Source organism: Pogona vitticeps, chromosome 2 (assembly GCF_051106095.1).
Source record: "Pogona vitticeps strain Pit_001003342236 chromosome 2, PviZW2.1, whole genome shotgun sequence".
Lineage (NCBI taxonomy): Eukaryota > Metazoa > Chordata > Lepidosauria > Squamata > Agamidae > Pogona > Pogona vitticeps.
In genome coordinates, this window is record NC_135784.1 from 124,579,804 (window position 1) to 124,597,339 (window position 17,536).

Sequence of the window (17,536 nt, forward strand, 5' to 3'; positions counted from 1 at the left end):
ATCTCAGAAGATAGGTGAATTTCAAACAGACTAGCAAAAAGCAGCCATTTTTCTATATTTACCGGGGGGGGGGGGAGAAGACACGAGAAATTGCATGTCTAACCTCTAGATATTGGATATAATTGGAACAAATTTATTTTTTTAAAATACTCCATGTGCATCCAGGCAAAAACTGGCTCATCATCAGGTATCAAACTGGATTGATGTATGTCTTTCGATGCTAATGAAGATGTGCATCACCATTCAGGGCCTCTGGTTTTTGCATGCAACTCAACAATGGAATATATTCTACAAAATTGAGAAGCAAGATTAATAGGGGCCTTTTACAAAAACGATCTATAGATAGCACAGAGCGGTTTTGGTATCCAGCTGCCGAGGCAGAAGTTGGGCATTTGATTCCCTTCTGTGCCTCCTTGACAGGAGCTGGACTTGACGATACATAGGGTCCCTTCAAGCTTTGCAGTTCTAAGAATATTGTATTATTATAGTAGTTACTGGTTTTAGTTCTTTTCTTTTAAAAAAAGCCTTCTCTAATGGAAGTGGGACACAAAGTAGAAGCACTCCTCTTACCTTGGGATAATCTTAGAGATTACCTTCTAGGAAACACAGCCTAGACAAGATTTGGGAAAATATGCTGTGTGGTTTGCAAAATATAAAATATACAGAAGGGATGAAGTAGAAAGGCATATTTAATATGTACAAAAATGGGAAATAAAATGACACATGACATTTTTATCTTATTCTTCCCCTCTGGCCCAAAGAAGTTTAAAATAGTGCACATGGATTCTGCCATTTTATTTTCATGATCACTGAAAAATGAATACAGAACTTGCCTAGTCTAAACTCAGCACTGCACTAAGAAAAAAGCACAAAAAATCAACCCAAGGGACAGGGAGTGCAACAGTTCGACCAGAAACAGCAAAAATAAGCACCAGCAGATCCCCAAACCAGCAAAATTTATACTGGGAATGCCAGCAACTGCTTCATAAAAGAGGAGACCAAGATATGCTACACAGATTATCAAACTGTCTTCTGTGAAGATTTACAGGAAAGCTGGCTTCCAGTTAGAATTCTGCTCTTGGACTGAGCAAGAATAGACAACCCCAGCCTTGGGTATGCTTGTAGAGGAGCAGAACAGGATGTAAGACAGTGGAAATCTCTAGATCCACATCCTTTCTATCCTACTAATGCAATGTTCTCTCCTCTTCGTACTGCTACTAGGCTTTGCGTATTTCAATTGCAGACTATCATTTCAGTCACGCTCCAGATAGTTTTGCCCAACAGCACATCTCTGTCTGATACAGTCGTTAGAGTATTGGGGCTTGGGGGAAAACTACCTGGCCTTGACTTGGTTCTTTGTGATTTCAAATGCCAATTGGAAATAATGCTGTCCTGCACATCTGTGTTGCAGGACAAGGAACAGTCTAACTGAATGAACAACAAGCTGTCCAATAGGCTGAGATTCTGCTTTACAGTATTTATTCCTGGTGCTTCTACTAGAAGACCTTACCACTAAGGTGCTGTAGCAGATAACATTGAAAAAGCTTTGCCTTTTTGACTCCATCAAACAATGAAATAGTGGTAAAAGGGAAGAAAGGCTCAGTGACACATAATGAGATCACAAGCCAAGCAACTGGCTTTTGTTTCTACTTCAATTTTGCAACCCGTGCATCCATGGGCAAGCTGCACAGTCCCAGGGCGCCCCCAGAAGGAAAGGTAAACCATTTGTGACTATTCTGTATCTAGAAAACCCTGAAAAGGGCCACCATAAGTCAGAATTCACTTAACAGCACATGATTATTATTCCTTTGTCCAGTTACTCCCTCTCATCCCTCACTTCCTGTCCCACCCTTTGCACAAATTCTTGAGGGTAGGAGCTGCCCCCATTTGGTGAACAGGGGATCAAAGGTAATACACAGAATTAACCCTAGAATGTTCTCATAATGCGCATAATTACCAACTGCCACAGCTATATGCAACACACAACAAAGTCAACCAGGAAACACGGTCAGAGGTTAGCAGGTTCCTGACCCAGTTATAAAAGGAAGGCACCAATTGCTGGGTGTGTAATCCCAGTGGGCCCAACCCACACAAACAAGATTAATCCTGAGGCCTGTAGTCACAGCCCAGGCTGAAGGAACCTGTCTCCCGAGATGTTCTAGGCCCCTTCTTTGCACTTTAATTCCCCAATAAATTAAGGTCCCTAATAGAAGAAAAATTGCAGGCAGGAGCCAGAACCATAAAGCAAGCTTGTACCCAGCTTCAAGTATTCTAGCCAGTGTAAAAAAAAACCATGAGGTGATGAGCAAGCATTTAATGGGGTTTTAAAAAACACTAGAATTTGAAATCACTCAATGAAATTAAATAGTGTAAACGTCAGACATCTCTAGTTAGTTATGTGTTGTCAAGTCAGACCTGGCTTATAGCAACCCTAACAGGGCATTCAAGGTAAGCGAAATATTTAAGGAGTGATTATAACCGTTCTTCCACAGCCCTCATGAGTTTCCATGGTTGAGCAGGGATTTGAACCCATGCCTACTGAGTCCTAGCCCATCACTCTCTCCACTACACCACACTGGATATCCCTTGACCACTTCTACAAGTTCTGTTCTGTTTGTTTGTTTGTTTTGCCATTTCATGCTGACTCTCAATGGTTCCTACGTTGTACCTTTAGCTCACTCCAAACCCACGACATTTCCTGGTTTAGAACCTACCAAGGACCAGGGATTTGCTTCTGGAACAGTTGCTGAAAATGCCATGTGTACTTTCTGGTAGAGAGCAAGGAGGCACGGTGCTCAGTAGGACCTGCCTTGCAAACAGGAAGGGGCTGTGAGCTACAACAGGCCCAGGGAGGCACGATTTTTCCATGCTTCACTGGACTTTGAACCCAGCACTGGCTCAACAAGGCTGATCACCCTGGCCTCTGTCCAAGGCAAATGACAAGGCTCTCTCGCTCTCCCTTCCCTCACAGTGTACAGTAGTTTGTGTGTCATCAGAGTGACATGGAAGGGCAGGGACAAGGGGAACCTGTTCTCGCTTGGGTTTGACCAGCTCACACTATTTGCACTAGCTCCCAACTAAAGGACCGGCCATCCAATTACATGTCTGTAAGTACATGGCACAGGCAAATGGTATTTTCAACCACACACAGATTTTTCCCTTCTCCTGTTGCTTCAAAAAGTAGTTGTTGTACCTTACCGTAGAGAGAGTTTCATCTCTGGGAGGCAAGATGCTTGGGAAGGTGGCAGAAAGACTAGTCCATTGTCCCACAACCTCAAAAGCCACCACCCCCCTGTTCAGGCTCTGGCTCGCTTCAAACCCTATTATGTTACTTCCAGGTCAGCAGCCTCAGAGGAATGTTGCACAGAGAGAGAATGAGTGAGAGAGGGGGAGAGAATGAAGAAGCCCTGTTGTTCCTAACTGACCGTTCAAGTGTAGCTGGAGGCAGGCCATCAACCTGGAGCTTTTTACCCTCTTAGCATCACTGCCAAGGCTTTAACAAGTAACCCAGCCCTCCACCTCATCTACACTAGGTAAGAGCAACCTGCAGGGTACTCACCCTTAAAATGAGCCCCGGACCACCATGTTCTGAATCTGCACTAGACTGACAGAATAGGAGCAATCTCAAGAACGCATGACTTGGAAAGGGGATGCGAGGGTGCAAGAGGTTGCTTAGCCAAGGAAGGAAACACCCACTTTTACAAAGCAACAGCAAGAAGGTCAATTGGGGGGGGGGAGGGATCTGCTACCCCTCCCTCTCCTCTCCCTTCATCATGCATACAAGCAAAGCCAATCTGCAAATCCTCACAGGACATTAATTCCAGGCCTGGCAGAAACAAAGAGAAGAACAGCGAGAGCCCAGGGTTGCCAAGGTGCAAAGTCCTCCGGCAGGCACTGTCAGGAAGCTGAAGAGAACCAAGCAAAGGATGCAGAATGACCTTCCAGTTGCACCCACGTAGCTGCCCTGTACCAAGGTAACACCAAGGGGATGAGCATTTGCAGGGCATTCCAGGCAGTGGCAATCTGCCCCAGAGATGCCATCTCTCTTTCCTTTCTGAGGAGCCAGAAACAAGGAAATGGAGCTACACAGCAGGGGACTTGCTCCTACCCAACCCTCCTGCTTCCCATCAAGGAATTTACCATGAGCAATACTGTAATGGCACCGAACAAAGGTAAACACATCAGTTGCTGGCTCTTGTCCCCCAGCACCTGCCAAGGCTGCTAGCTAGGGTGGGGCAGGGACGATCCCCCTCCCGCTTGGCGGACCTCAGGTTGACCAGCAAAATGTGTGTGTTAAAAACCTCCGATCTCATCTAACACCCTGCTCATCATGCAGAGTCTGAGACCTTAACAAAAGGCAATACGAAGCAGGAGAGGAATTGGGGTTATGGAAGAGGGAAAGGGGGTTAGGGTGGGGGGTGGGGCAACAGAATGAGATTTCCACAGGGCAGACGTAAGAAAAGCGCTGCAGCAGACAGGGCAGAATGAGCCCCTCCCACATTATCATGGCAGTACCAGGAGCCCCCCTCCCTCCCTCCCATCCCACCCACCCGTTTTTTTTTCCCTAGCAAAAAGGGACCCTCGCTATCCCACTCTCCTGCTCCCAGTGACGCCCATCGGGGAAAGCCAACCGAGCACCTGTCGGGGGAAGGTACCAGGAGGCACCCTCTCCCCCCCACCACCACCCAAAAAAAGAAAAGATGCAAAGACGGTGGCTCTGCCAGCCCCACCCGGGCTATCTGGTGGGAGAGGAGGAGGAGGTGGTGGTGGCGGCGGCGCCTGAGCCGAGCCCATTGTTAGCGCTGAAAGGGGGAGATGGAAGGGGCGGGAGAGCTGCCCATCCCTGCCTCCCCCGCAGACGAGCAGGTAGGGCATCATCCCTTAGCCCCGGACGCCAGCGGGAGAGGAGAGGCGACCCTTCCTGCTCCCGGGGGCTCCCTAGCGAGGACGGGGAAGCCGGGGCGGGAGGGGGAGCAAAGAGGCGAGAAGCGAGAATGCGGCTCCGAAGCAAAGCCCACAGGGAGCCTTTCAGCCGCCGGAGAGGGAAGGCTCGGATGGCAACAGCGCCCCAAAAGGGGGAAAAATCACTGCCTCGCCTCTCCTTCCTCCCGGCCACCGATGCTCCCGCCCCTCCGCTAACACGGATCAGGAAGGGAAAAGGAGGACTCCTCGCCCCGCAGGACCGTCCCAGCTCCCGCTCTCCGCCGTACCTGCACCCCCGTAGCCTTTGGCCAGCACCCAGGCCAGGCTGGCAGCGCTGCGCGCCCGAGAGAAGTCATACTGGTCTAAAGGCTTGATCTCGGGCACCAGGAAGCTCTTCCTCATGGCCGCGGCGGCAGCAGGGGCAGCGGCCACCATGGCCTCACCACCGGGCTCTGGGACGGAGGAGGTCGGCCTCTGGCAGCAGCGGCGGCAGCGGCGGAAAACCAATCGGCGGCGACCCCAGCCGAGCGCATCCCCGTCTGGTTTTCCTTTTTTTTCTTCCCCTCCAGCTCCAGGTGCGAGCGCCCGCCCCGCCGTTCTCGTCCCTTCCTCCTCCTCCTCCTCCTCCTCCTGCCCCCCTCCTGCTCCCACGTGACCCAGGCCGTCAATCAGCCAGGGGCGGAGCTTGCAGACAGGTAATTGCCCCGGCGAGGGCGAAGGCGGTGGTGCTTAAGGAGAGAGGGTTGGTTGGGAACCAGCTGCAGCCCAGAGTGGGTGGGGTGCGCGTGCGCGACTTGGAGTAAGCCGACCAGCAGGCGAGAAGGGGGGGGGGAGAAAGAGAGAGAAGAGTCCGTAGTCCCATTGGTGTGCTGTGTGAACGGCCGAGAGGAGACGGGGAGAGCTCATCCCTCAACACCACCACCCCGCCCCCCCCTGTCGCGGCGTGTGCCTCGTCGCATAGGCTGGAAGCTGGTCGCCCCTGAAAAGGCAGAGACACAAAGGAGCCGCAGCCTCGGCTGGAGCAAACAAGCGCGTGCGTGCGTGCTCGGGCTTCGGCATGCCCACCTCCACCACCATGTTGGAAGGCACAGCGCTCTCCCGGGCGAGGGGGTGGGTGGGGGGTTTGAGCAGAGCGTGAGGATAAACCGTGTCCCTCAGAGCCGCCCGCCCGCCTGCCTTCCTGCCTTCCTAATCCTCCTCAATTTACTCCGCCGGTCCTCGGGCGCGCGCGCGTGTGGCTTCTGCGCCCGTCCTTGTCCCGCGCCAGGCATTTGGAGTGGATGCTTTGGCGAGGGAAGGGAGGCAGGCGGCTTCTTCTTCCCCCCCCCCACCCGCTTTCCCACTAAACTAAAGGTTTTTGGGGAGGGATGAGGCACAGAAGAAGCACCTTCGTTATAGGGGAAAAGCAAAAAAAAAACATTTCAGGCTCTTTCGTAGGAAAGAGGACTTCCAAAAGGCACGGCACAAAGGTCCGTTTGTTTGTTTTCAATTAGGCAGTAATAAGCATGAGAGGAGAGATCCCCTCCTCCTGGAGCCCTAGACCCGGGGGGGGGGGGGGGAAGCAGCCACTCCTGATAATTAATAGCCGATTCAGAGGAAGGAGGCGGGGGTGGAAAAGAGCTGTAAGGGTGTTGGGCGGCCACCGAACGTTATGGTCTATAGCCTGAACGTTGCCAATTTCTGTGCAGCCAGTCGATATATAAATCGTGCGCAAAATGAGGAACAGAGCTCTCCATCATCCTGCCTTGGCGTTTCCAGCTGAAACTACTTCCCCGCCCCCCTCCTCAGGGCTTTCTGAGTCTAGGCTGATGTTTGCCTCACTAGTCTTTGTGCGGTGGGGTCCATTTCCTCCCCCCACACGCTACCTGGCTGTGGAAATTGCCCAGTCCACCCCATCCCTTTTTGAGCTTCAATTGGGTGTTGAGGAAAAATGAAAATAGGCTGTGTGTGATGGCAGATAAAATCCCACCCCTGAGTTTGCTACTGTTATCTCAATCAAAGGACAGAGTAGGGGGCATTTCCTTTCTTGGCTTGCTGTGGGTTTCTTGGAAGCCTTTGGCTTACCACCATTGGGAATGGAGTGCTGGGCTGGAGAGACCCTTGTTCCAAGCTTGCTGGGCTTCTTTATTTTATACTACCCTTAATAAACAGAGAGCTGGCATGTGGCATCCCCATCTGAAAAGGGGGAAACCTCTGGAGGGAATGCTGCCATGATCCGTGGGCACTATTTAATGCAAGAATGGACACCTGTGGCTGTGCAAATGTTACTGGGCTGTGAACGCTATTACGCTGACCGTTGACTGTGCTAGCTGTGAATGATGGGAGTGCTAGCAATATCTGTGGAACCTCAGTTTCCTCACAACAGTGGGCAAAATGCAGTCTAAAGGCTATATTTATCCTGCAAGTGCATTTGCACACACACACCCTCTCATTGGCTCTTATCATAACAGACTTGCTGTTATTCCTGGAAGTCTCAAGAAATGGCCTTTTTCCTTTTTCGCTAAAGGGGCTCCTTGGCATAAGAACATTCTATCTATAAGAATCAGACTAGAGACATGCTGAAAGCACTGTTGGAATTGCACATGTAGTTGTTTCAGACCCTTAGCGTCCTAAATAATATCACTTTGAGAAATGACTCATTCCTTTTTCAAAATTCCGATCACTTTGAGAAATTACTCGTTCAGCGCGAGACTTTCTGGCTGTTCAGATGAGGTCTTGCTTCAAAGTCTGTCTCACGTGGAAACCAGATTGGCTACCAGAAGAAGCAAGACCTTTTCTTTGGCAGCCCCTGTGTTAGAATACCCTCCCCTGATAAATTTGTATGGCCACCTCCTGTCTTTTCCCATAGTCTTTGAGTTGACTTCCTGAAATTATTATTTATTTTTAATATTTTTATTCCACCTTTCTCCGTAAAAAGAACCCAAGGCGGCTTGCCTCATTAAAAAGACCTTATTTAAAAGCTAAAAATATTAGGTATACAAATATTTAAAAAGAATTAAACAAGTATTACACTAAAAACAGTAATAAAAACAATATTAAAACCCATTTGAAACAACAGAGCACAACAATCCATTTAAAAACCCTTCTCAGGCCACCAGTTATTAAGGGAAAGCCTGACTGAAGAAAAAAGGTCTTTGCTTGCGGAAGGACAGCAAAGAAGGGGCCAGCCTGGCTTCCCCTTGGGAGGGAGTTCCAGAGTCTGGAAGCAGCAATAGAGAAGGCCCTCTCCTGTGTCCCCACCAAACAAATTCACCTGTGAGGGTGGCGGGACCAAGAGAAAGGGTCTCCTCTGATTATCTTAACCCCTGGGCAGGCTCATAGAGGGAGATGCAGTCTTTTATTGAATTTTTAAACTACTTGTTTTTGAAAGCTTTTATGAAGAATGATTGTCAGAATATTTAAATAATAAAAATATCATCATTGTCAGATTCCAGCGAAGAAAGAGAACCTTGATCACTTTTTGAGCTTCAATTGGGAGTTCAGGAAAGATGAAAATAGGAAGTTTATCTAGCCTGATTTTATGTTTACTCAGAAATCAGTGCCACCCTAATCAACAAACTTTCTCCCAAGTGGTAGTTTTAGGATTATGGCCTAAATCCTATATAGTAATGCATGACTGAACACTAATTAATCATAAGGCTGTCTTCTATCTATGCTACATTTAATGCTTCTGTGTAGGAAGAAACATGGGGAAAAGCTAAGTGCCTGCACATACAGTACATACAGTACATACAAGGGAATGGATCTGAATGGATTTGACCAGATAGGCAGGGTATAAATGTAATAAATAAATACATATACAGGGTTGTATATCATTGCATATTTAAAATGTTTTCAATATGAGAGCAATGTCGATTATAAAATGGCCTTACAAAGTCATCATAAAGGGTTTTTTAGTTCCACCGTATCTGTCAGTCTTCAGCCCTGGAAAATGGGAGGTAATAATGATTATTATCTCTGCACCCAAATGGCCAATCCTTATCTGTACAAATCTGGAATTAGTATGAAGGGCTTTCCATACAGAGGTATGCAAAATAATTTATTAGATCACAATTTACTATAATCTAGTTGCTTAATTTTAGGTAGGCAATGAAATGTAAAGCGCTGTAAAAACCTTTTAACAAGCAGTTGCTAAACCTCACTAGATAATAGGAAAAATGCTTTATATGCAGGCAAAGGGTATAAATTGCTATCAAATACCTTAGTATTTGAACGTGACAGGGTTTGGTTGGCTTGCCTGTGTGTACATGTAGTGTGATTTTGCTTTGCTTTTTAATTCTTTATGTTGTTCCACATCAAACGCCTAAGCAAACACACACATACCTGTGCCACTACCTTGCCTGGAGGTCTGTAGGGCCTGGCATCCTACCCTGTTTCACCGCAGGATAAGCATGCTCCTGGAAATGCTAAATGTTTAAAATGCTTTCTCAGTGAGAAATCTATTTTTGAGACCTCCCACATTTCCATTGGATAGCATTTGGTTCTTGTTTGCAGCTGCAGACATGTTTTCCAGATGTCTTTATTTTATAGAATGTTCCAGATGTTCGAATCCTGAAGCTCCAAAGCACAATTCACTTTACACAGGATCCTCCTGGGGAAGAGATGGGTCTGTAAACTGTCCTGGAAATCATAACCCATTTCACCAGTTCTAGGGAGAGAGCTCCCCAAAGCAGCACGCTTTGTTTCTCCCATTTGAAGCTGCATAATCCTTGTCCTTGCTATTAAAAAGTTATTGTTTTGCCACATAGAAGTAATTGGCTGGTTTTATTGTATTCTCGAAGGCTTTCATGGCTGGGATCCGATAGTTGTTGTGGGTTTTCCCGGCTGTTTGGCCATGTTCTTAAGGTTTTTCTCCTAACGTTTAGCCAGTCTCTGTGGTCGGCATATTCAGAGGACAGGAGTCAGAACTCTGTCCGTGCTCTCTTGGCTAAACCAGCCAACGTTAAAGTTAGTTATGAAACAACTACTGGATTTTAGCAGAATATTTGCGAACAAGGCTTATTATAACAACCCATCAGAGCTAAATAGATCTTGGCATCTAGCATATCTGTCATCTGTCCCTACATAGAATTACTTTAAAAGTGTCACTAAAACTAAGGGCACTTACAGTCCAAAGAAAATAGCTTGTTTGTTTGTTTGCTTTTTCTACACCATCCATAACGAATTGGTGCCCAACCTGATAAAGCCCTGTATAGGCTGAAAGTTAGTGTTTGCTCGTGATTTATTTGGTCTACTAAAAGTATTAGAAGGGTCTACATAAGTCAGAACTGACTTGACAGCAAATTGTTGTTAGAAAACACTAGGCACAATCAAAATTATTTTAAAAATTCACCGGTATTATGTAACAGATACATGTTTTAACCAAAAACCTAAGTATCTGTTAAATATTGACACTGTTCCTAATATTGTCATTTTTGTAGCCCTGATGGTGAGATTTCTGAGATCTGCAACTGCTTATAGTACCGTGTGAAATTTCTTGATATTGTTCCCAAAGCTCCAATGACTATGGGGACCACTAAAGTGTGTTTCTTCTGGAGGCAAGAAGTTTCGATTGCCAGGTGTCTGTACTTGGTTAGTTTTTCCAATTCTTTATTTTCAACTCTGGCATGCCCTGGGATTGCAATGTCAATGATCCAGACCTTTCTTTGTTCTATTACTACTATGTCTGGTCTGTTATGTTCAAAATGTCTTATCGGTTTGGATCCGGAAATCCCACAAGATCTTGACTTCCTCATTTTCTGACACCTTCTCTACCTGATGTTCCCATGGGTTTTTGGAGGCTCACAAGCTATATTTTTTTGCATAATGACCAGTGCACTAACCTTGCCACTCTGTCATGTCTAATTTTGTAATCTGTTTGTGCAATCTTTGGACATTCACAGGTGAGGTGTGACACAGTTTCATCTTTTTCTTGGCAGAGTTAACATTTGTTGTATTCTCGAAGGCTTTCACAGCCGGGATCTGATGGTTGTTGTGGGTTTTTTGGGCTCTTTGGCTGTGTTCTGAAGGTTGTTCTTCCTGACGTTTTGCCAGTCTGTGTGGCCGGCATCTTCATAGGACTGGAGTAAGAACTCTGTCCATATTCTCTTGCTGTTTGTTGGATAATTGAGTATTTATAGCTGTGGGAAAAGCTTTTGTCCTTTTCAGGAGATAGATCAGCGTGTTTTTGTTGTGGATGTACTGTTGTGATAAGGGGGAGAGATTATCTGTCACTATGGTTGATGGGTGTCTTTAGCTGGTCTTTTTTGTGCAATGATCCCTGGTCCTTGTGGCTGGGTAGAGTTGACCATACATCAAAGGGGTCACAGACCACATAGGGAAACTTTTGAAAAAACACAACCTACAAACAGTATTCAGACCCACCACAAAAATGCAACAAATGTTACGATCAGCAAAGGACAAAAGGGACCCAGCCTCTCACCACTGCAGGAGTATACTGGATACCTTGCAGGTATATATTGGAAAAGCCTTTGACTGTGTGGACCGCAACAAACTATGGCAAGTTCTTAAAGAAATGGGAGTGCCTGACCACCTTATCTGTCTACTGAGAAACCTATATGTGGGACAGGAAGCAACAGTTAGAACTGGCTATGGAACAACTGATTGGTTCAAAATTGGGAAAGGAGTACGACAAGGCTGTATATTGTCCCCCTGCTTATTCAACTTATATGCAGAATACATCATGCGGAAGGCTGGACTGGAGGAATCCCAAGCCGGAATTAAGATTGCCGGAAGAAATATCAACAACCTCTGATATGCAGATGACACCACTCTGATGGCGGAAAGTGAGGAGGAATTAAAGAACCTTGTAATGAGGGTGAAAGCGGAGAGTGCAAAAAACGGTCTGAAACTCAACATCAAAAAAACTAAGATCATGGCCACTGGTCCCATCACCTCCTGGGAAATAGAAGGGGAAGATATGGAGGCAGTGACAGATTTTATTTTCCTGGGCTCCATGATCACTGCAAATGGAGACAGCAGCCACGAAATTAAAAGACGCCTGCTTCTTGGGAGGAAAGCGATGACAAATCTTGACAGCATCTTAAAAAGCAAAGACATCACCTTGCCAACAAAAGTCCGAATAGTCAAAGCTATGGTTTTTCCTGTCGTGATGAAATGAGAGCTGGACCATAAAGAAAGCAGACCGCCGAAGAATTGATGCCTTTGAATTGTGGTGCTGGAGGAGGCTCTTGAGAATCCCCTGGACTGCAAGGAGAACAAATCTATCAATTCTAAAGGAAATCAACCCTGAGTGCTCACTGGAAGGACAGATCCTGAAGCTGAGGCTCTAGTACTTTGGCCACCTAATGAGAAGAAAAGACTCCCTGGAAAAGACCCTGATGTTGGGAAAGTGTGATGGCAAGAGAAGGGGACGACCAAGGATGAGATGGCTGGACAGTGTCTGCGAAGCAACCAACATGAATTTGACACAACTCCGGGAGGCAGTAGAAGAGAGGAGGGCCTGGTGTGCTCTGGTCCATGGGGTCACGAAGAGTCGGACACGACTAAACGACTAAACGACGACGATATATTGGAACCACAAAACGCAGCATTCACACCAGCATCAAAGAACATGTGAGACACTGCAGACTGAAACAACCGGAAAAATCAGCAGTAGCTGAACATGCCCTAAAACAAGCTGGACATGTAATTCTATTTCAAAATAATGAAGTACTGGACAACACCAGCAATCATTATGTTAGACTGCACAGGGAAGCCATTGAAATCCATAAACATCAGCAGAGCTTCAACAAAAAAGAAGAAAGTCTAAAACTTAACAAGATCTGGCTCCCAGCACTGAAAAATACAGCCTGCAGAAGGTCAATGAATAATTTCTGGGTCGTTCCATAAGTTGTTCCTTTGTTGATAAGTTTTCTTCCACTATTATGTCTTACTCTACCCTCCATTTATCTTCCATATTATGGTCATTGTTCTGAGTTGGTTTTGCCACCTTTTCTGGTTTTTGAAATTCCAGTTCTGAAAACACTTTTTTCCGGATGATGAACCTTCTCTGGTCCATTAATCGTTGTTCAGTTAAGTCACTACTTAGGTGTTTCTTTTTGAAAATTTCCATCTTTCTTTTTTGAAAACCACGGGCTGTTGGGTTTGACTCGTAATAACATTTCATCATTTCTCCATTTTCAATGAGAGTCCAACTTTTGCATTTACGTTGTTCCAGTAGTTTTGCAGCAGCCTTTCCTGGTTCCTCAACAGGGAAACAAAGACATTATTTTTATATATATATAGTATACCTATGTGCCTTTGGCAGAAAAATCATTCACTTGGACGTCAGCTAATTAGCTAGGAGAGTACAGTGACAAATCTCTTAGACTAATTATTTTTAATTTTATACAGTAAGATATACAGGTACTGACTTTTGGTTCCACTATAGAATCCTAAATGCTGCTGGCAACCCATACAATGTAGCAGTCGATAAAACAAGAGCCAATTATGAAACAAGTTATCATTAAAAACAGAACAGTGAGTAGCAATTATGTCAAGCAGATAAGGAAACAATAGTGTTTTATTTATTTAACGAGAGTGCCTTACAAGTTTTTGTTTAATCATAAAGTATGTACCTGGGAGGCACATCTAAAACAAAATATGTTTAGAAAACAGCTGACAGAGGTGGGTGATTGTTGGAGCTCCAAATGCTGAGGAATTAATTCTCCCATAATGCTTCAACATTGACCAAGCTTCTAGGGCTGATAGAAGCTAGATAGAAGGCCACATATTATCTAGTCTTAGTGTATAAAGAGAGGGCTAAACCAGATCTGACATGGCAAGGAATTTTCTAACCTGGACATGTTTAACCACATAGATGTGCCCCACTTGTGCTTACTGGCTGTACTTAATGTGGTGACAGAGCAGGGCTCCATCTAAATATCCAAGTATGGAGAAGCATTCTTTCTGGTCCAAAATAATTTAGGATTTAAAGATTAAAACTACCAATACATTGACTGAAATATTGTTGCCTAAAGAAGTAAGTAACCACTAGAGTAGGCCTATTGAATCAATGGACCGTATGGAGGAACTGACTCACCAAATCTCCACTGATTCAGTGGGTGTATATACTAGGCTAAGCAACAGGATTTCAGACTTTGAGTTGAGCAAAGGTAGAAACTGGTTTTGCTACAACTTGAGTTGATACAACAGCGAGATGATCACAAAAGCAGACCTCTAGTAGAAGTAAGGGACTACATTCATGTTTCCAAACATTTTCAAAAGCAGGTCCCTGTAAAGTCTCTTATGATAATTTAACCTGGATGTGTAACCAAGGTAGATATTCTGTCTTCACAGAAGTCTACAAACACTACCCGTTTAAACAGGAGGAAAACCAATTCTTGAACAAGTGCAAATCCACTTGTGAAAGGGAAGTGCAACGCCAAGCAGAATAGGCAAAATAAAAGGCTATTTTTCCTACAAGTAGGATCTCCATCTTGTCTGGATTAAGCAACCGTCTATCCAGTGTTATCTAAATAATTCCAGAGAATAACTGGAATTGCCCCAGATATCTTTGAAAATGGTCTCTCCCCCCAAGCTGTTTGGACTTTAAAAGTATGCTCAATGGCAGAAGATGCTGAAAGTCTTAGTCTAAAATATCTGCAAAGCCAAAGGTTCCCCAGCCTTAAAAAAACCTTGTTGGAAACCAGAATCCCTTGTAGGAAACCCACACGTAAGGCATGAACTCAGCAAGTCTTCCTCTTTGAGTGTTTTCTCCCTCACACTCTTACCATACCAGAATTTGGGTCTTTGAATTGTCCTGCCAAATATATCTATCAATAATGCCAACTTTGAATACTGTACGGGAATGAGAAATTATATACCTGTATCAGTTTGAACACATCTAAAGCAAACAAGGGGCAGAAGTGGAACCAGGAGGGGCTCGATCAAATCAAGGATCAAAGTACAAATTCTAGATTCTAAGTCCAGATTCTATTCCGTTTTTCAAAGGTATATGCCAAACGTTTTAGATTCTTTTTATGCTTTGTACCCAGAGTCTCCATGTGTTTGATCTTACTGTATTACAAAAACTTGATTGTCCACTAAGGTGAGTTAAACTGTGGACTGGGATAATGATGCTAATCCTTGTTTTGTGGGATTGATCATATGCACGAAGTCCCCTTTTTCAACAGTCTGTACCATCTAAATGGGCAAAAACTGGGAAGCAGAGTTCTCCTTTTGAAGGGCAAAGTCTGGCATTGCTGCTGTGGTAACCTGCAGTGTAAAGCTCTTGTTAGTTATTAAGAGATAACGTGGGGAATTAATCAAAAGAAATTCAGGAGTCTTAAATTGTATTTCTGAATAACAGGAGCAAATGTCTTCAGTCCTTCTTGCAAGTACACTTACTAACACTTTGGTCTGTGACACCAATCAAGATATACATATGAAAGAGAGCAAATCAATCAGAATGGATATTATAGAACTGGAGAAGACAGCTAAAACTATCAGAAGCCTTCAGCAGCTACCATGTGAGGAAGGGTGATGATGATGTTTAGGGATTTTAAATAAAAGTGGGTATGTGATGGGACAATATGGGGGTACATCAAATTAGACATTGTGTAGAAAAAGTGGGTGGAGAGAACTTTGTCTCTTGAAATCCTAGAATGAGTGATCCAGTCCAGGTGAATGATGAGAGATTCAAGGCAGATAAAAGGAAATATTTCTTCACAATGCACATGGTTATACTGAAATCTACAGGTGTAAAATACAGCTTGGATGAATTTAAAGGGAGATCAGGCAAGTGGTCCAAAGGTCATTCCTGGTACCCCTAGCAGGCCACCTGCCCCTAGAGGGCCCAATGAAGACTCCAGCAACCAGGCCTGGGGTGGGTGCAGGCAGGAAGACCTGGGCTTCAGGTATGTGGGGGAGCTGGATGGTGATGGATCCCACCTGAGTGAGGAGGTGGTGGCAGAGACCAGGGATAAAGGGGGAGGGGAGAAAGAAGAGGAGCTCCCCAGCTTGGCCAAGACAACAAGGACAGAGGACAAAGAGTGGGAGGAAGCAGAAGAAGAGCTGAATTCCATCTTTTGTGCCACTGGGGAGATGGACCATACCCTGGAGCCAAAACCCCTGGACTGGAATCTTGGAGAAATTCACTTTAGCTAAAGAGAGAGGATGTGTTGGAGCTCCAGTCTTTAGCCTGCCAGCATCCCCACCTCTGGCAGCCACTCAGTGGAGACCTTGGCAACTGGTGGGGCATCCAGCCCCCATTCCAATCCAATGTAGGCACTGGAGACCCAAGTGCCAATAGAGCACCAGAGGCAGTAGAAGGAAGGGCTGGGGACAATTGGACACTATTAAGCAGCTTGCGCTACGAATCCTCTTTGAAGAGAATGGGGGAAGTTGTACTCAAGACCCAGTGCCCCTATAGACTGTGAATAGACCAACTTCTGTGATGGAACTCAGGGTCTTTGTAGAGACTGTACTTGATAGTGGTCTAGTGGAGCTGACCCAGCTCTGCAGAGGGCTGGCAGGAGAGGGTGCACCTGGCAGTCTTCCTTTCTTTGTACTCTGTTCACCTGTGTTAATAAAGTCAAGTTATGGCTCATGCAAATTCATAGAGGATGGGCTATCAATGGCTTTGAGTCATGATGTCTCTATGCATGAGCTCCATTGTCAAAGAAAGTGTGCCAGGTTTTGTGGTGCATCTGCAGAAAGATGCAGTGGCACTGATGTCCTATATGTGGGCTTCTCATATTCTTGACTAGTCACTGTAGACCCGGAACACTGGACCAGATAAACCTTTGGTCTGATCTAGTGTGCTTTTTCTTATGTCCATATATTTAATCACTTCCTCAGGCACTGGTTGTCCATTGGCACTGATGAAGAAAGAGATTGATGGACTGATTACTTTCATATGGAAGAGTTTGTCTCTGGTTCACAAGGGTTCCAGTGTCCAGTGTTTGAACTGACTGCCAGAGGTTTCATGGGCTGCTCTTCACTAAGTAAACAAGAATTGATAAAGACTGCAGTGCAGTGTGTTCTCCAATAATAGGGCCCATCTCTCCATTATCCCCCACACCAATTTTAGCTGAGATGTGCAGGTTTGTGCTTTTTGAACTATAACTTCCAGAATACCCCAGGCAGCTGTATCCACAAATTTACATGCCTCTAAATTGTAGCCAGTTAACCTTTGCCATTCTGTGCAAGCATTAATCCATTTTTCAACCTCTGGTGCAGTTCCTCAGGCTCTCTCAGCTATTCCCTATCCATGTTAAAAATGCATGTCTTAATTCAAACCCTATCCATACTTTCCTGAAAAAAGATGTGAGTGAATGCAGTGGAGAGGGTGACCTCCTCCAGCTTACATTCATACTAAGGGTCTGATCTACCCCTGAGCCCGTAGGCCTACACACCACTTAGGTGTGAAAGCAGTCTTGCTGCCAATGTCAGCCTTGTTCTATGAAGTACACAGAATCATCAGACATTTCTAAGCAATATTTTAATAATAATTGTGCGCCATCAAGTCAATTCTGATTTATGGCAACCTTTTTTTGTCCAGGATTTTCCAGGTAGACAATACTCAGAAGTGGTTTACTCTTCTCCTGTTCTAGGGGTGCCCTTGGACTGTGCAGCTTGCCCAAGGCTACACAGGCTGTCTCTTCTCCCT

At 45.3% G+C, this 17,536-nt stretch overlaps 1 protein-coding gene across 7 annotated transcripts in view; it reads right to left on the bottom strand.

The window, feature by feature from the left end:
• CAMSAP3 (calmodulin regulated spectrin associated protein family member 3) overlaps window positions 1–5,561 on the bottom strand; it is a 50,224-nt gene extending 44,663 nt beyond the window's left edge. For 6 of the 7 annotated variants that reach the window (XM_078385879.1, XM_020796311.3, XM_020796309.3 and 3 more), the window contains exon 1: window positions 5,211–5,486. In XM_078385879.1, the coding sequence (XP_078242005.1) occupies window positions 5,211–5,358 (148 nt within the window). In that variant the 5' untranslated portion in view covers window positions 5,359–5,486. Of the gene's footprint in view, window positions 1–5,210 lie in introns of all 7 variants that reach the window. The other variant, XM_020796307.3, reaches the window with a different exon arrangement.
• Between the last annotated feature and the right edge of the window lie 11,975 nt (window positions 5,562–17,536).